The 20,123-nt window shown below is 34.4% G+C and overlaps 1 protein-coding gene across 1 annotated transcript in view; it reads right to left on the bottom strand.

Moving 5' to 3' along the window:
• SNTG2 (syntrophin gamma 2) overlaps nucleotides 1–20,123 on the bottom strand; it is a 295,649-nt gene that overhangs the window by 10,976 nt on the left and 264,550 nt on the right. The window contains exons 15-16 of the mRNA XM_067294829.1: nucleotides 6,777–6,869; nucleotides 2,865–2,975 (exon numbers count right to left, since the gene is read on the bottom strand). Coding sequence (XP_067150930.1) covers nucleotides 2,865–2,975; nucleotides 6,777–6,869 — 204 coding nt within the window. The remainder of the gene's footprint in view (nucleotides 1–2,864; nucleotides 2,976–6,776; nucleotides 6,870–20,123) is intronic.

Raw genomic sequence — 20,123 nt, 5'->3', positions numbered from 1 at the left:
CCACTTATTTTAAAAGGAAAAAATGCTTTTTCTTCATCTAAAACAGAAATGTACAGTAAGAAGCACTTTGCTCAAATTTACAGGAGAAAAATATCTCTAGCTAGTCACCAAGACACAGAAATAGAATTCCCAAATGTGATTCCCCCCCCTCCCCCCAAGAATTTATAAGCATGTAAAATTAGACTTAAACAGGTAAATTCTTTTGCAGATTAACTCTCCTGTTTACTGCCAAGTGAACAGGCTAAGTCATCCTTATCGAGCTTTATTTCACATGCAGTGGCTCATTTACTCAGGAGAAATGAAACTTCTGCTATTTGATGACATTTCCTGTTTCTCATTATTGGCTGCACTTCACCCTACAGCACCACCTGCCTTTATAAAATCTTTCTTTCAGTACGATAAACTGAGGTAGATATTGTACAACACTGCGGGTATCATTGCTGTTTATTTCCTGACCACTCTAATTCTGAAGTCTAAGAAGTAATACCATTTACAACTATGGTAGGCATACACCGAATCTGGAGTGGGGAGGCTGCAAAGCTTTATCCCCAGTCCCACTTAACGCGATATCCTAATGGGTACACTGCACAGAGCAGAGCCAGTGGTGAAAGTACAGTCACTGAAATCTTGATAAATACTCAGCTACATAGTATCCCTCTGACCTTTAATGAGCTTTCCCTCTGTTCTTCGAACATTTGCAATGACATGTACATTTAGGTAAATGTCTAGTTATTGGTCTGTATGAATCCACATAGTTCATAACCATGTACCATCTCCCTTTTGAAAATTTCAAAGTACCATACAAAAATTCACAAAAACTTTGCGAATTATGGATGTATTTTCATTAGAGCTATGCAAAAGAATACTATTCAATGTTTTGCTAAATCAGCACTTCTGGACAAAAATTGCTGAAAAATTATTATTAGAGCTCATTTTTATCTTTATTTTACAAATAACAAAATAATTGAATTTTCATAAAAAATAAAAATTACAATTTTTCTATCTGGAAAGCAAAATTTAAGGAGAAACAATTAAAAACATAATTACAATGAATGGAAAATACAGGGTTTTTTAAAATAATCTTATTGCTTATCACAAGAGTTAAAGGAATGATTCTGTATTAAAGCAACAGAAAGGGGCCATAGCCAATTATCACACATGGGTTATCTAACCATTCAGTACACGGATCCAGGGATTCATATTCAGGTTTTTACACTAGGACAATCTTCCTGTCTGACATTGAACAAGTTACTTGAACTCTGTGCAACAAATGATCATGTATAACATGATGATAGTAGTTCTTTTTTTATCTCCAAGGAGTACTGTGAGGATGACTTGGAAATGATCTGCTCCTATGGTCAGGTTATTATAGTACTCTGTATTTTATAGTAGATACTATCTTTTGCAGCAGAGCCAAATAATAACTTAGGTTAAGTTTGCTGATGAAATACTGAAAACTTTTATGACAAGGAGACACCACAAAACACTAACCTTTTAAACCAAAAAAGCCATTTTCCTCTGGAAAAAGAATTCAGACAAACTTTACAATTATATCTATAAATAATGGATGGAAAACACAGTCACATAATCAATACCTTCTGGAATAGTGTACTAGTATAGATATACAAAGGAAGACACATTGCATTTGTTGTATCTCTATGATAAACAGAAAAGGTCAGAGATTTTCTTCACACAACTTTTTTTAAATATTAGAAAAGACAGGTAATACCAGTTCTGCCTTTGTGTGTGGTCACTAGAGCAAATTATCAGCTTGCAAGTGGCAAGTGACTTTAACTGTGAAACCCCAGGAAAGAATGTTTGGGAATATTCATAGCTCTTAAGATTTTTTGCTTGCTTGTTTCCACTGACTTTTGTTCCACTAGATCCCAGCTGAACCTCATTTAGCTTCCTCTTCTCTATCATATCTCATTCTTCTCATTCCTTTGAAAACTGTGTGACTGCACATTTCCCTTTTCATTTCCTCATATTTTCTTGAATCTTTCTCCAAGCTTCTTTATTCATTAGTGATCTCAGCCTTGATATTCCATTTATCGAAGTTTTATCCCATCCCCTAGACGATACATACAACAGCATCAAACTGGGGATCACAGGACAGAATCTGAGCCCAGATGCAAGTGTTACAGCTACACCTACAGATAATGATTCAAACTGGAATCCTGAATTAGAAACTGCTGAAATTCAGTTCGGAATTTGAATTCTAAGTTCCACAACTTTCTCTGATGTTTTCTAGAGGGAAAAAACCAGACACTAGAAATACCTCACATATAGTAGTGCCTGTATGTCATCACAGCTTAATGCCAGATCCTGCACAGCGCTGAGCACTCTTAACTCACAGTAGAACCAATAGATTTCAGGACATTCTTGGCCTTTTGGAAGATTATTTCCTTTTCTAAGGCAATAAATGCTATACCATATTTTATTTTATCAGCAAATTGTAAACATCTATCTTTGTGCTTAGAAATTTGTCTACTATATGGCAGCTTTAAAAATACATTTTGCATTTAAATAGCCTTCTTTTTCCATTATCCTTTTTAAAATCAGTTTTTAGATATTATATCTTTTACAGGTTGACTACACAACTTTACAGAAATGATCTTTCCGAAATAATAAAATGCCGTTTATCATAACACAATGCAGTAACAGACTTGTATAAATAGTGCAACAAATCTATAGACACTACACCACTTTTATTTGTTGTGGAGTTTCTAGAGAAAAGGGAAAAAAAAGATAATCTGTGATCTGCAGTTCACTATGTGTGTGTGCGGCAGGAAATGGAAATTTTGATGTCTTGATAGTAATTCCATTTCATTTGCTACCAAACTGAGAAAGCATATGCTGCCTACCTTTGTCTCAATTTGTTTGGTGTCTAGATTCTGAAAAAGCAGCTTTACTCTTGTTTTCCCGTCATCTGAAGATCCTTTCAGCTGAGAGAATTTAAACCTCCACAGCACATTCTAAAGAGAAAGAAATTTGATTAAGGACTCTGTTACACAATGTCACCTAGAACTATAGATAACTGATAGATGTTGACGTATTAAAATAAAGCTTTAAGCCAGTTGCACAGCAAATAAAATTAATGGTTCTGTATCATATGTGAGAGAAAAAGATACAGTATTAATATTCACTAACTAATTATCTAGAAATTCTCTGATATGTAGATGTTTCACTTGTGTATCTGAAATAATATCAACATCTATGGCAAAAGCTTAATTCTAGAATGAACCATGAGGATATTTGTATCAGTTTCAGTTTGAACACAATTCCATACAATATCTTAATCTCTCATGTTTCAGCGGGCTCATCTGCATAGCATAGGTAATAATACCCTATACAGGTGTTGCAAAGTTGAATTCACTGACGTGTGTAAAGTGGTTTGAAATGTGCTATGGAAACGTGAAATTGTTATTTTTTAATGTGGTCTTGCAAACTACAAAAAATATGTTCTCTGTTATACAGCTGTTTGCAAATACATAAGAATTCTAGGGTATGACCAAACCTAGCTCTCTTACGGGCTTACATATGTGGTCTTACTACTAGGCAAATCCTAGATCAAAAGGATGTTTTAATAGTTATGAGGGTGCTTTTTAAAAACAAACCCTGGGAAATTATTTTTGAAACCACTTTCATTTTCTGTATTTATTTGAATGTTTTCTATTCATCACCTTTAAAGGTATAACAAGTTCAAAAAAACAAACTAACAACTTGCATCCAGATTTCCTGCTGAAGTTTCCTTAATGTCCTGTAATGTTAATGAAAATCTGATGCACATGTTGAGATGTGAATCACTCCCTGGACACTACTGAGGAAACATGATTTAAATGCTTTGAAAGCTATTTCAAAAGCACACATAAAACAGGCAGAAAATTTTTGATATGTTCCATTTTTCACTTTGCCTCACTGCAAAATATTCTCCTTATGTAGACTGGCTCTATACCTTCACTTGGAAGTAGCAGACTTTCTCCCTGTGAATTTGTCCAATATTCTGTAGATAACGCTGATTGGATTTGGGGTAGAATAGCTGCTCTGTGAGTCACATGCAATTATAGAAAGAAGGAATACCAGTCCTCTCTAAGTGAGTTGAGACTATTTCCACCATCTGATAAGGTTGATATTCTGGGGAGTTTTGAACTATTCTCTGTAAATTAGACTACTGCCATATATAGTTGGTAAATTCAAGAAAGAATGTGCTGGCTTATTCCTAATTTAGAACATAGTTAGCTTGGAAGAGAGCAGGAGCCCTGCTTCCCTCAAATTAATAGTTTGGGAAGTTATTTCTTCACATTGTTGCTATTACACTATATACCTTGATGCTAATGCTAATGATTAAATATTCACTCATCACATATGCTAATTGTGATTAAAATCCCACCATTCTGAGTGCTACAGCAATGCAGAAAAGAAGAATATCTGACTGAGAGATGTTTAAAATGAGAAAGGTAACAAATGTTGGGATATTACAGAGTTTGTCTCATTGGGCAATAATTTTGTCTTTGTAGTGGATATTGCACCACTTGAACAAATGTCAACTGATAAACACAACAATGTATATTTAGCGTGAGGAAAGCCTCATGAATTTAAAATATTCTGTTATGGTTTTTACAACCCTACTAATACTTTGTAATGCCTTATTAAAAAAAAAAAAAAAAGTCTTACAGGAGGCAAAAAAAGCTTGATTCCATCTCCTGGTTCCCAGCAGACACAAACCCAGTTGGCTTCTTAGATTTCCTAATTTAAAAGATGAAAAAAATCAACTATGCTATGGCATTGTGATGGTGCTTAAATTTTACATTCGTGAATAGAGTTTAACTGGGTCCAGAGGGCCTAATTAGACCACCTGAAAGGTATTCAAAGCTTAAATGGGTTTGGATCTAAATAGAATAGATGAATGTTCTATACAGTGTAACTGCTGAGGATTGAGAGGAAACAAGGACCTAGGAACAATTTAGCAATAATGTGCATTGCTGGAGTGATCATCTCTCCCAACAGTTGACAGTGTGTGAAAAACAGAAGAAGCAGATGGCTCTGGAAGGCAGAAGAAAATGAACACTTTGAGATTCCTTTATTTTAGGTGAGCTGCTGGAGGCACAGAATAGTGAAGGTGAACCAATTAAGGCAGCTAGGTACAAGAAAGCCTCTATGATCACATACAAAGCAGCTGCAGGTGACAAGGGTAGCTCTGCGATATGCCCCAAATGGTAAAAGCTGCATGAGTTAAAGTTATGATGACCCTGGAACAGTCAACTCCAGCTGGCAATTATGGGCAGTAAGAAAGAATTGTGCAAGTTGCCCATTACTGCCTCATTCAGAGGCTTGAGGATGCACACGACATCTCCATCTCTCACACAAATGTACAATAAGTGTATATAGGTCTTCAAAATTTTTACATTTTAATCTATTTAACTTTATTCTGTATTTTTCCTTTAGGTAAGCAACAAGGATTGATCTAAATCCTCCTGATCACTGAGAGTGAAGGTAGGCACTTTGGGTCAAAGTCCTACTCTTCCTGTACATAAAATCTTGGTTCTATTGAATGCAGCAGGAAAAGGTTTTTAATTCTGGCTTATTTTCTGATCTTTTGAAAATGAATATCAATAGACAAGTTTATAATCCTAAAAGTAGGAGTACACTCAATCAACCTACACATTTAAAAGAAACATTCTCTATAGTCTAAACCAATGAGATTGCATGTAGCTTTAGGTATAGAAAGTAAAATGTGATATGCAGAGCACAGTTTGAGAAAGCAGTATCACCTTAAGGCAGAGAAAAGTATGCAAAGATGTTTCTTGGGATTTTACCTTCCTTAATGGGATAGCAAATGCAATGTAAAGTCTAAGTTTTCAAATGCCAGTGGTCTTGGTCATTATTTTGCTTCACAAAGATTTCAAGAAACATGCATTTTGGATGACAAAAAAAACCACTAGATTCTTTGTCAATATTTTAAAATGCAGTATATTTCCTCTTTATGTAAAATGACTTACTCAATTTCTTTCATAGACACTTGAAAGAAGAGAAAGCTTTCATTTTTGAGTAAAAGATGATATTTTTTGGGAAAGACCTTCTGCTGTATAGCTTTATTAAGGTAGAAACATTTATTATGTGTAAATTTAATTTTACTTACAAATATAGAAATTCATTTAAAATAGCTTAAAATATCATTTAAAATTATATTTAAAATGGTAGATTTCTAGATATTGTTTGGAAATTGGTATATGTCATAAACCATCCACAACAGGCATTTTAGATGCAGCCAATCTGTTTTGCAGGATAAGAGAATTTAATCATATAGACTATGACTGAAGCACATTGGCCGTGGCTCTGTCTAGTATGGACATAGCCTAGCTTTCCTATGACGGAAGAATAATTAATCTTATCTTGTATCTGTGGCTTCAAAACAAACTGAATCAGATGACACTTCAAGATTTTATAAAGATTACTAATCATGAAAAAAATAAAGTATTTCAGATACTAAGAAATCAAGTTCTGTGCTAAATATTAACTTTCTTTCCTTTTATTACTTGAGAAGAAAATGAGCTGTTTTATATCCTCTTCCAAAATCACTCTTCACATGCTACAGTACAAATAGATTATCCCTTTCTAGTCTCAAATTGGCTGCATTTCAGTGGTGCCACATAAATAAAAATTGCAGTATTTTAGGGGAAGAAATACTACATATAAATGAAAAAAAACCACTTTTATTATTATTCCTGGAATTATCAGTCAAGGGGAGTTATGTCTTCTGCTCCTTTTCCTCTTACCTTTGTTTTACTGTCAAAACAGGTAAATCCAAGAGCAAAGTCAACTGTGAAGCACAGAGTATCCCCTTGCCAACTGCACACATATGTTTTAGACTGGAAAAAAAGCATGAATTTTGAGAGAACAGCCATCAGTTTCATTTATCATATAAGAATAATGTATACATTTTTTTGAGCATGAGAAGACACTCAGCTGGCAACACTACTATTGCTTTATATTATTGCATTTTAAATTAATAAAAGCTTTGACAGTAATGTAGTATCAGATCAGTTAGCTAGAGATTAACTGGAGGTCTTTTTTATATCAAGAGTCCCTAATTCTCAAAATAAATAACATATTCTTGGAAACCATCCTTTACAAAATGCAATGTAGAACAAACAATGCCAAACCTGACCATTTCAAAGCTTTCAGAAAACTGCTTACACCTGACCTACTAATGGTTTAGCACATCATTTTCAACAAATGTGCGAGTAACATTGTCTAAATATCTGGTGATTACAATCTAATTATGAAAGAATTATTAAGTAACCCTTATTAACCCTTCTTTCTTATTCAAACTTTGAAGACAGTCTTTTTGCAACATTTTCATGTGTAAACTTGGGTGACATGCCACTGCACTACTTTTGATTAATGCCAGCTAATACAATAATTTAATACTTAGAGCTAACTAGCACTAATTAACCAGTACTGCTACTTGCTAGACAGTACTATATATATGCCAATTCTTTGATCTCTTTTTAGGTTAAAAAAAAAAAAATTCTATTTAAACTTCAGAAAAAGCTTTACAAAAAAAGTCAATGAAAATTCTCCTTTACATGCATTTTTAAGACTAGCTAACCCGAATGTATGTTGCATTCTGAAAGCAAGAGAGAAAATTTCAGGTACCAATAGAGTATGAAATGGTTTGATGATACTTAAGTCAATGGCAAAAATCCCACTGACTGTGGGAGAATGGTTAAGCGAGAGAGGGCATGCTTTCTTAGAAGTGAGCAATCCTGCCTTCATGATGAAGGGAGGATCCCACGGCTATGTGAACTGTCCTTGAGCATTCCTAGACCATTACAGAAGGGGAAGGCAAGTAGTGGTAAACAAGTAAAGGAGGGGGCCGACAAGCCCCTCCACAGGAACAGCAACTTTGCACCAATCGTGTATTCGCCTTAGGCGCGTGAACAGACTGTAAACCAATCATACAGCTATTGCTAGTGCATGCTTATTGCTTGTCTATATATACTCTGTGTAAGCTCTAATAAAGGGAGAACGACCATACTCATATTGAGACTCATCGTTACTCCGGGTCCGTCCCCCCACTCCGACAACTGACCTCTGTATGAGTAGAGATAAGGTCCTGCTCTCAGCCCTTCCCCACTGAAGTCTACAAGCCATTTTTAAAATGCTTAATATATCCTCGTGTTTTATGAAAGCTTTGGGTTTGTTGTTGTTTTTTCCCAAGAGAGCATCACACTGTCATCTTACCCTTACACACTTGTTAATTAGAATTTTCGTACCAGGATAGTCTCTTTGAATGCCTAAAAATCGTTTTAACACAAGAATGGCCAGGAGGAGATTGAAAGCATTAATAAGCTTGCTTAAGTTATTGAAGGTTTTCCACTTAATTATTTTTTTAAAGATATTTTTAGTATAATATAAAAATTTAGTATTTAGTATCTCTGAAGGTTTTCACTATTCAAAAAAATTTAGAGTTATATCAACATAAACATTTCTGAGTTACACATATAACATTTTATATAGATTTTTGAAAGGGCTTGGAATGAAATTCACTTATTCACAGACTAGTATTATAATCAGTCGAACAATGACAGAGTTGTAAATTATTTCTGAATAAACTATTTTACTCACTGGTGTTCAAAGATCGTATTTTTGTCATTTTAAAATATTTCAGTGATTGATACTCAATTATAGCGTTTTTAAATATCCCCACATTTTATATGGTAATTAAAATGCAGCATTAAGCACCAGTCATAACTTATTCTCCATTATTTTCCAATTAAAAAGGTTATACTAACTGAGCTCTGACTCAGCAAAGCAATTTTAAAAAATCAAAATAAATTAGATCCCCCAATGAGTAAGCATCTAATTACATAGCTACAAATGGTGAATACTAAAATGAACTATTCACAAATAATTAAGCCTGGAGTATTTTATGAATATTCAATATTTGCAAATAATGTAAATGGTTTGGAAATTATTTGCAAATAAATACTAAAGACAAACAGAATATGTTGCATTTTCAGCATGATAAATATTGCAAATAGATGTAATCAAGATTTATACTTACAAAAGACTAATAGCTTTTTTAACAACAGATATAGTTTGTGTTTTGCCATATAAAGTAGAGATAACAACTGTTATTAAATTTAAAAGCCTGCTTATGGCATATGTTCCATGACTCAACCTCTCAAATGCCTCCATAAGATAGACTCCCATCCCCACTCATTCAGACTAGTACAGACCACTGTCCCTTTCCATTCTTGACTTTGGCAATAAGCTTCCTTTACACTTGCAATTATGGGATCACCCCTGGGTATCTACAGCAATTGTCTGCATGGAAGTTTAATATTAGCAGTCCAGGTTTGGATGTCTTTTAATGCAATTTTGGAGAAAAAAATGTCAACAGTACTGCATATTAGCCAGCTCTCTGAGGTGTCCAACTTGAGGACTCACAGTTTAAGCAACAGAGAGGAAAAGAATGGATTATTTAAAAAGTAAATAATCTTCCTTACTTTCAAGAAATTAGATTTTCTGGGCTTAAATCTAATGCTGGCTTGTTACAAAAAACTTGGGTAAGTACAGGTAAATGAGGATCTGCAAAGTCTCAGCCTTAAGATATGCATTAAAATATTTTCCTGACATACAGCAATAGTCTAACACTCACATTAATTTACATAAATGCAGTTACACAGATCATATAGATAAGGAAATTCAAAACAATTGCAAGTGTGGTACAGTGACAATGTTTGATTGACACTGCTGCAGACTAGAGCAAATATTTTTCCAGTTTTAATCTTAGTGGCTCTGAAAGGTAGTAGGGATGTAGACTCAGAGTGCACTACTGATGAGATTTTTTAGCCAAAGTATTAAGAATTTAGCTGTTAAAAGGAAGGGGTTATGCCTAAACTGCATCAGATCAGATTAGAAAATTAGCATATATTTCCCAGATCAATTATTTAATGTTTTCAAAGTCCTTTGATAGTGAAATGATCTGTAGAATTATTATTTGTAATAAAAGATGATTACAAAAGTCTTATCTCTGTATTTATTCAGGTACCACTATCTCAATACATATACCTTTAACTCTTGAAAATATCATTAAGATGACAATATCACCGGCTAAATAGAGGGAGAACTGTGTTTCCGACTCATGCATAAAAGGAATCTTTTATACGCAGACCTCCTGTGCCATGAAATTGCTACTTCTCTTCAGCAAATCACTGAAACAAAACTGAGATGTTTGTACAAGAACACCTGGGGTCTATGACTCCTGGGGGAGAGTGAGGAGAAGCCTGGGTAGAGTACAGTTTCATACTGCAGGAGGAGTTAGGAAGAAGAAAGGGTCCTGGAAGCTAAATGATGGGAAAGCAGGTCCTGTATCTACAGGCAGGAGGTGAAGAAGAGGTTTCAGCCATATAACAAGATCACCTAGATAGCAGGTCTTCACCCCCATCCATGAAACTCTTTGCACATCCATAGAAGCATTATACTACAGTTTACTAATGTTTTGATGCTAGGAGAACTCGGTACTTTTTTTTTTCTTCTTTTTTTCCTAGACACATCACCAGAGAGTCAATTACTATCTTCCATGACAAGTGCACACCTGCTGGTATCTGCAGGTGGTAATTAGCATTGAAGATGTGGGTCAGGTACCTCCTAATGGTAAAAAGCAGAAATGCTTTTTTCATGGTCATGTTCCATGAGTTTTTACATTAGCGAGGGGACCAGGGACAGGTTGCTTCAATTCTCTTAAACAAAGACTGATGTAGGATTTTGAGTAACAATTAGAAGAGCTTTTTCAAAAATGCTTGACAGCAGGCCAATTAATTTCAAAACTATTTTTTATGATCATCAGTATGATCATCTTTCCTTCAGAAGGAGGGAATGTATTTGTGAACAGATCTGTTAACATAATGAGGAGGGCTTTAAATTTGGTTCATTGGGGGGGGGGGGATGACACACACCTAAGTCCAGTGGTAAGGAAACACTGAAAACGGAGAATGAACATGTGAGAAGAGGCTACCAGAGGGACTTTCACATCCACTTAGAAAGCAGGGCATTCAGCAGTATACCTCAAGTGCCTGTGCAACAATGAATGAAGCTTGGGAAAAAAAGAATTATCAGCTCATGTCAGTGGACTCCAACATGACTGGAATTACAGAGATGTAGTGGGTAATATGCACAGTTGCATATATTCTGTTGAGCAGGAACTTTAATGTTTTTGATCAGACAAAGTACAGCAAAAATTACAGCTCTTTTGTTCCAAATAAAAACAAATTTGGCACCTACATTACTTTGCATGTTCACTTCCCCCAAAGCCGTTGGAAAAACAGATAATATTGCTATACTTTATTGCTTAAATTACACAGTCCCCTTGCTACTCTGTCAACTACTTAATATATGTATACACATATTTGCACTAAGAGGTACTGTACTTATTTATTACATGTATGGGGGAAAATAGATACTATTTTTCAATATACTCATGTTATACAGTTCCGCACATATTTACTTTATAAAAATAAATAATAAAAAATAACCAGACAACAAAGAATTTTGTCAGGAACCATAACGTATATGGTACACATATTGTACATCTTTCTTACGTCATTTGAAGTTAAAATATATGCTATGTCTCTGAGTGGAAGTTAATCTGTCACCGATCTGCTAACTGCTAAAATCTTAACACAACTTTGCTTACAACACGGGAGTGTTTGCATTCAAATTAAGTTAGAATTAATTTCTTAAAGTAATTAATAAATTTTGAGAATAATTATTGTTTTCCAGGGACAAGTCATCCCAATTCCATGCAAAATAAACAATACAGTTGATGAGAACAAATTTTACTTGCTCAGTAAAAACAGTATCTACTTCATGTATTATTAAATAGCCATTAGTACTTGTTCTGGTGTTTTTCCTTGTTTATAGTTAACTACCAATAAAAATATACACAAACCATAACAACAGTTACTACAGGAACAGCTGTAGCTTTAATGTGTTTTATGCAAATCTTAAGTGATAACCAAAACCTATTAAATCTATTAATGGCAAAGTTCTCTTGAACTATTCAAGATTTGCCTGTTTTTACTTAATGTCCAGATAAGAACTTAACTATATAGGCTGAACTAAAAGGTATTTGACTTTTTAATAAAGTCTGTGATTTCATAAAGACTTAAAAAATTGAGCTTTATGCACAAGAGGGGGACGGTGGAATTTTAAGGGACTACATGTGTATGAAGTGTTTTGTTTATCATTCTCTATTAGATTGGACACTAACATAATCATTGAATTTAATTATAAGAGTTTTCCCTAGAAATAGTCAACAATTCAATGATATTAACAGAAAATTCCAGTGTTCCCAGTTTGAACTGGTAACATTTTGGTATCATACAAACATCACTGATATTTGTATCACCCAGGTTCTAAGACCAAGCAATATATTATATTTTAGTATTTTCTTTAGACATTTAATATTTTCTTTAGTCTTTCTGCATTTGGAATTATGAAAACTATAAAAATGGGAGGAAGTTTGTGGAAATTGTCAGAGGAACCTGAAGGCCTGACACAGAAAAGAACCTAAATGAGGGGTTCTTTTCATATGCTTTAGATGCAAAATAAAGCACAACAGAATTTAAAATACAGTGAGGGTTAGAAAAAATAGAAATTGGTACAAACTGCTGACAGTTTGTACCACATATTCTTGCATTAAGGAGACAGACTTTATAGAACCACAAGTAAAAGAACATAATATATGACATGTCAATGCCCTTGTCTTTTTCTTTTTTCCATTTGTTAGGCAGTTATTATACCCTACAAGGGTGAGGTTTCAGAATAAATTCCAAAGTATTTATCAATACATAGAGTTTGTTAAAAGCCTTAATATGGGACAGGATAGGCCAAGAATAAGCCTTTCTGAAAGTCTACTTTTAGCATACCAAAACTCTGAGGAGGAAGTGAAAATGATGATAAGAGCATACAGTTGTTATGATTGTGCAGAAAAATGTATCTCAGCCCACATCTAGTACACTCTAGAGAATATACTAGGAAGCATACAAAATTAAAACCCTTAATCCTGAAGAGAGTCTACAACATTTTCTTCAACAGTATTTTTTTATATAGAATTACTAGTGCTGAACAGAAGTGCTTTTTAAACTTTCTGAAATTCCAAAATAATTGATTTAAAAATGCATATATTTTGGTTTTCTGGTATGTGAAAAATTCTGAATGATATTTTCAGATATCAGGTGTATGCCTGTCCCAGATAACTTTGCAAAGGTATCAGTGAAATAATTTGTGTACCTGCGCATGAATATACAGTATCTTCACTTAAAAAATGTGGCATACCCACTCATGTAGTCATACCTTTAAGAAATTCATCATGTCACAATTAAAAAGTTACAGAACTGTGATCATCATGTGATCATAGTGTTAACTGTGATCACAGTGTTAAAGAACTGTGACAGATAGACTAGGACTGCATGGACTTGAAGCCTGGAACCAAATGTTTCTCTACAGGGAATTCTGTTTCTATAGGAAAACTGTGTCACAGTCTCAGCTAGAACTGAGCTACTTGGCAAGACTAGTCAACAATGCAGATATGGTTACCTACTCATGGCTATTGCATTCTCTCTGTAAAGAGAACCTAAGGCTAGTGTAAAGCCAACAGAAGAAAAAAGACTTGCTATCTCCTCTGCTAGACAGGCAGACTATGGATCAAATTGTTAGTAGAAGGCAATGAGAGAAATGGAAGTAGGAGGACAAAATCAAAGGCCAGGTAGCTTAGTGGGAGTATTCCTCTAACAGTGAAAATTCAAATGGCATGATTAAGCTTAAGCTTAGGTTGGGAAAAGCTTTTGCTTCCTCATCTCTGCGCCTGAGCAACAGTTTCATGGATTCGTAGCAACTATTTTTCCAGAAGGAAAACCAAAGTACAACAGTGTACTGTTTAATGTTTTCCTATCTCTAGATTGTCCTAAGCATATTTTCACATATCTGAAGCAGATTCACAGAGCAATCAGGCTGGCAACATTCACGTCAGTAGAATTTTACTGACTTACTCTAGCAAAGGCACTGACTTGTTTTCAAAAAAGTTCTTTATTATATAATAGAGGGTTCTTCTTTTCCAGTGATTTATAAAAGCTGGAATGATGCTACTACAGATTTTGCAGTTGAGAAAGGATTTAATTAGAAATATCAACAAGAGACATTCCCAAGTACTATATTCAGTTCTGGATCAAGGCTCCTTGGACTAGAGTTTTCTTTTGTACTTGATTCTTACAAAAAAATCACAGAGAGGGAATAATAGAGAACTATAAACTTTTAAAAATAGAAAATAAGATGGCAAAATTTTAAGATTAATTTTCTCTATAAATCTGACATTCCATTTGAGTAACTTTCTTACAGCTTTAGTAGTTTCATACTTATGCAAGTCTATAATATTATCTGAAAAATAACAAAAACACACTCAAACCATGTAGTTCTTACCTAAAGCTTTGGATTTATAAATAAATATATTTATAATATATGCAACAATTTAGATTTATCCTTTTGACTTAGATCATTTGTTATTTTAAGAATATACTAGGATTTTTAGAAATATTGGTGTACCTTCATGAAAATCAACATTTTATATTAATCATGTTTTAAATATGAGTACATAAACTACAGAATATATAAGCAAGATTTTGTTTAATAGTATAAATGCATAAAATTTCTTGTCTGTTTTACAACATTAATAAGTGCACTGCTTGATTCTTCCTCTGTATCCCATTTGCTGAATTATTAATTGTTTTTACAAATGTTAAACACATACAATTAATCTGTATAGTTCTAATGATCTGACTTTTGGTTGGGGAACTTTTCTTGCATTCGCATGAAAATTAATTAAAATTTAATGGTGTTTCTAAAGATGACCAGTTAAATTGGAATGGTAGTAAGCTTCCCGTACATAATTAAAACAATCTAAAACGTAATTGTGTAATTAAACTGAGTGCTTCTGGTAACAAACTGATAAGTATCTTTTAACGAGCCTATAAATCTAACCTAATCTAACTGCTATTTAACATCTCACCTGAATTTAAAGAGGATATTCAGTTTGTCTATTTGTTTGCTTCATAAATTAAAATGCAGTATGTTCTAAAATTAGCATATGTTGGTCTTTCCATTATTAAAGGGTTCCTATGTATAATTTTGCTTCATGTATGCTTTTGTCATCATCACAGAACATAAAATTAAGATAATGTTGACAACTTGATTGAACATTTTTGTATTGTAAATATATTATTTAATGCTCACAAGCATCACATTCATCAGTCCTGTTTTATTCATCTTCTTAGTTTACCATGAAGAATTAATAGATTCATAAGCTAGAAATGACAATTACTTCTTATTCAGACTGCTTAATTTCTGCTAAATTTTACTTATGTAGGGGAACATTTCTTGATGAAACTCAGAAGGTGATTCACACTCCTATTTCTCAAGCACCACTTAATTCCTAAAGATGCCTAGAAACAATCAATGTGTTTGTTTTGACTGCAGAGCTGCTTAGACACCCAAAGTCTTCTGAGTTCTTGGAAGTCCTAGGTTAGCTGTGATACAAAGATGAGTAGGGAGATACCTGTTCTCTGCCTCTGAGTCCCCCAGTGGGGACTTTGTGTCTTAGGTCTATTCTGACTACCTCTAACTTGTGTCGTATTAAGATCAATTCAAGATGCCCTTGGAGAATGGCTAGAAAACACCTTTTGTGGAGGAAGGAGAACCAAGAACTAAACTCATTCATGAAAAGGCTGTTGAAGTTGTTTGGAGAAGAGAAGGCTGAGAGGAGATCTTATCAATGTGTACAAGTATCTGAAGGGAGGGTGTCGAGAGGATGGGACCAGACTCTTTTCAGTGGTGCCGAGCGACAGGACGCGAGGCAATGGGCACAAACTGAAACACAGACACTTCCATCTTAACATGAGGAAAAGCTTTTTCACTGTGAGGGTGACAGAGCACTGGAACAAGTTGCCCAGAGCGGTGGTGGAGTCTCCTTCTCTGGAGATATTCAAAACGCACCTGGATGCAATCCTGTGCAATGTGCTCTAGGTGACCCTGCTTGAGCAGGGGGGTTGGACTAGATGATCTCCAGAGGTCCCTTCCAACCTCAGTGATTCTGTGATTCTGTGATTCTGTGAAATCAGATGCAGCCAACCTATTCACTTCTGTATGTTTTTGATCAGTTCTAGTGAACCCTTTCAGGACATTTTTAATAGAAATATACATGCAAAATTAAATAATACTTCAGAACAAACAGTGAGCAGCTGTAGGAATGAGGAAATTGTACAGATTATTGTCTGAGTTGCAAAGGACAGATGAAAAGAAAGTATTATATGGATATGTTTTATACAGAAAATTTTAAAACGATAAATATTTACTGGGAAATCAAGAAGTGAAAAACAAAACATGAGCACAGTATGGATTCTGAAAGGATTTATACAATTAACAATGGATATTTCATGGAAAATAATCTCATCTTTCTCCGACCCAGATATTATGATGGGGTTGGAAATGAAATAAACTGATGAACTGGTAAAATCTATGACAAGATATTAAAGAGGAAATTTAGAAAGACTCATAGAAGAGAAGATGTCAAAGACACCCAGGACTAGATACTCAATCAGCGATAGTCATCAAGCAAAACAAGAAAGAGAAACAATGCTGAGGAAAGGATATTGTACAAACCATTTCTTTAAAATTATTACTTTTTTTTTTTAATCACTAATCAAGTGATTGTAGACTCTTCAGAAATTTTGTATAGATCATCCTGAAGAACATTCAGTGGATGGAGGGAAATGCTAAAGTCTGGAATGAGAAGATGAGGAACTCAGGATCCTGTGAGATATGTTAATTTCAGCTCTGTCATCTTTCCTAACTGTGGAACATTGTTTACGATCACAGATGAAAAACAGGGATTGGCAGGACACACCAGTATTGAAAAGTAATTCATTGCTGCTGACAAAACAGAAAAGGAATGGATTAATTGCATTTGTTTTAACTATTCTTGTTTCTTTTATAGCAATTTTAATTATAGTGTTTTATCAGCATAATATTTCTGAAATGAAAATTGAAAGCTTCATATGACAATCCTATAGAAACTCATTTCTATGATATATAAGTGTATGCACACTTATATCCCAACATAAGTATTCTTGTATTTACCCAGGAACAGACATAATCGGCATCCTATTATGAGTTACAATGAGCCAATCTGGCTTATATGTTCAGCATCAAGAATCTCACTATAACAAATTGTTGCTAACTCCTAGGCAAATAAATGTAAAAAAATGTATAAGAAAAAATAAATCCAAGAAAGCAGATCCATGTTAACTGAATTATATAGGGCAAAACCATAGGATAATTGCATCATACTTCTATGTTTATTACACCTTATTTCTGAATTTCCAATTTACATAACAATTTTCTATGATGCAAGTGAAACAAATTATTACATATCATTTGTAAAAAATATTTACTATTGTGTTATTTTTAATGTATATCCCTGACAGTAAGAATTTGTTCCAGAAACAGGAAATTTTACTGCTGATATCCCTCTCAGCTCTGTGCATTCATATCACCATTCTCAACAAATATATATTACTTTTTGATTTCCGGAGTTTATTTGTCTGTCAAGATCAATTTTTGACTTACAGAATGAAGCTGGCTAGAAGTTGGCTTGAAGTGTTTACCTTTTTGCCAGAGAAGATAATCTTGCGGCAGTTCTCAGTTCTTCTACTGTGACTGGAGTCCAACCTCTGACCTCTTTTATTGTATGCAGTAACTCACATTAAACAATGTGTTTTTCTGCCCAACAAACGGTTAATGGAACTAAATTGTCCAGCTCTTTGGACTGGAAGCTGCTTGCAGGATCTGCAACAGTACTGGGAGCACAAAGGGAATCCTTTCTTTCATGTTTAAAAGTTGCTAGATAGCTGAAGAGAGTATGTTACCACGTATCCTCACTATATGCCAGCTGCACGTTTTTCAGACACTTAAAGTAGATGACTTTCTCCCTGCGTGTTTTGTATGGTCTCTGGAAAGCTCTTCCATACTGTAACTCTTTTGCTTCCCAAATGCTATGGCCATATCCTACTCTGTCTTCCTACAGGTCAAGACTGAAGTATCCAAAGATCCAAATCATCCTATCTAAATGTTTCTGCATTAATTTAACAATCGTATCCAGTGCTTTGGAAAGAATAGTTTGAGGAGAAGGCAGAATACTGAGGAAGTAACTAAAAATAGACAATGCTGAAAAGACATCGAGTAAAACTGCACTGGTCAAAGAAGTAGCATGATATCTGGAAAAGAAACATTACACTTTTACTTTAAAATGGTTTTGAAGACTATCTACACTGTAAAAAAATAAAATAAAAAAATAAGAACAATGACTTTGAGCATCATGAATTGGTCTTGCCGCAATTTAGAGCATTACAGATGAGACAGAGAGGCTTGCGGGGATTTGTGGAAGATGACTGACTTTCCGGTTGTGATTGAGAGGAGTTAATTCCCTATCTTCAGCCATTGCAATGCTTTTATCACCAACCTCATGAAAATACTTTTGAAGAACGCTTTTCTGCCTTTGGACTGCCTTCCTGCATTTTTAATGCCCCATAAGCCCAAATTATGTTATAAACAATTACAATATATTTTCCGTGAAGAAAATATAAATATTTCTAGCACATGCATTTAACGTAAGTTTGCTTGCTATCATTATTTCTAAATAGATTCATTTCATTAGGTTCACTGAATTTCACAGTTCTTGGTATGGTCCTCTTGTAAGCATCTGCAGCTTTGAAACATGGCTTTAAGACAGCTGAAAGGAGAATCATGTGAGGGGAAATTTTTCTTGCTTTACTGCATTCTTTCTGCCACTTAACACTGCTACCATTTTCAGAATAAACAAACATATATAAAAATCAAGTAAGATGTGATAGAAGGATAGAAATTTCTGTGGAATACAGTTCCAAACACAAAACCAAACACAAAGAACACGTACAGGATAAGATTAACAACAACTTCGTCAAATACAGGATCCTAATGAGCCTCAGAAGTAAATAGAACCAATCCACATTTAAAAAAGAATGGCTGAAACAGTGCAGTGCAATCCCACACCTGACATGAATCTGTCCCAATCATTCAGGAATAAAAATGAATTTCCCACTGCAATTATGGTCCCTATCCAAAAGAAAGAATTCTTATGGACAGACTAACCTACAGTTGACAATCTTTAATCTTCTGGATGCTGAAAGGTCAGTCCCCTTTATATGGCTAGAAATATTCTGTGTAATGTTAAATTGCAGACCTCATTCATGCTACTCCTGATATACTTCTGAAAAGATGGACATGAAAAGCAGCATTTATGGTTTGAAGGAAGAAAGGAAATAATGGAATCAGAAAGATTTTTCACTGCTGGAGAGTGACCACAGCACTCTGTACCCTACTGGCATAGTGGTTTAGAGCAAACTTGAATGTATGAAACTGACTGACAGAAAATTAAGATATGGGAACACACACATAGAAACTTAAGCATTGCGACCAGAATTTTAATTGAATGCCTCAGCTGGAGGCTTCAGATAGGCTGAACCATGACTGGAAGAAATATTAATATCTTTTGTGCTATACTGGGTTAGCAGATTGTTGAATTCAAATGACAAAGATCATTGCACAAGTGAATAATTGTTCCTTAATTTTGAGATTGTTAGAATGTAACAGAACATGAGGTTTTGAGATTTAAGAATAAACACTTCAGAAAATAATGTCTTTTAAATCAGCTACTGAATCATTTGATCCCCACTCTTCTTATACTTTAATTGTATATTATCTATTTTTCATATGGATGATGAATAGGATAATTACGTGGTTGGTCAAACAGATACATCACTATTTCTTGAAGAGTGTGTGTGAGAAATCCTTTACACATACTCAGTATGCATTACTAATCCCTCCCTGAAGCCTAGAAATTTTTCAGGAAGAATCAATTTTTACTGAAGTACTGCATTACTTCTTAGAAGTGCAGGAACAACAACATTGCCATTACAAAATCTTTTTTGTTATCCTATCAGTCCAAAGAGACACTTAAAACTGTT

Source organism: Apteryx mantelli, chromosome 3 (genome assembly GCF_036417845.1).
Source record: "Apteryx mantelli isolate bAptMan1 chromosome 3, bAptMan1.hap1, whole genome shotgun sequence".
Taxonomy (NCBI): Eukaryota; Metazoa; Chordata; class Aves; order Apterygiformes; family Apterygidae; genus Apteryx; species Apteryx mantelli.
The sequence above is the reverse complement of the archived record's forward strand: the minus strand, read 5'-3'. Positions and strand labels throughout refer to the sequence as shown.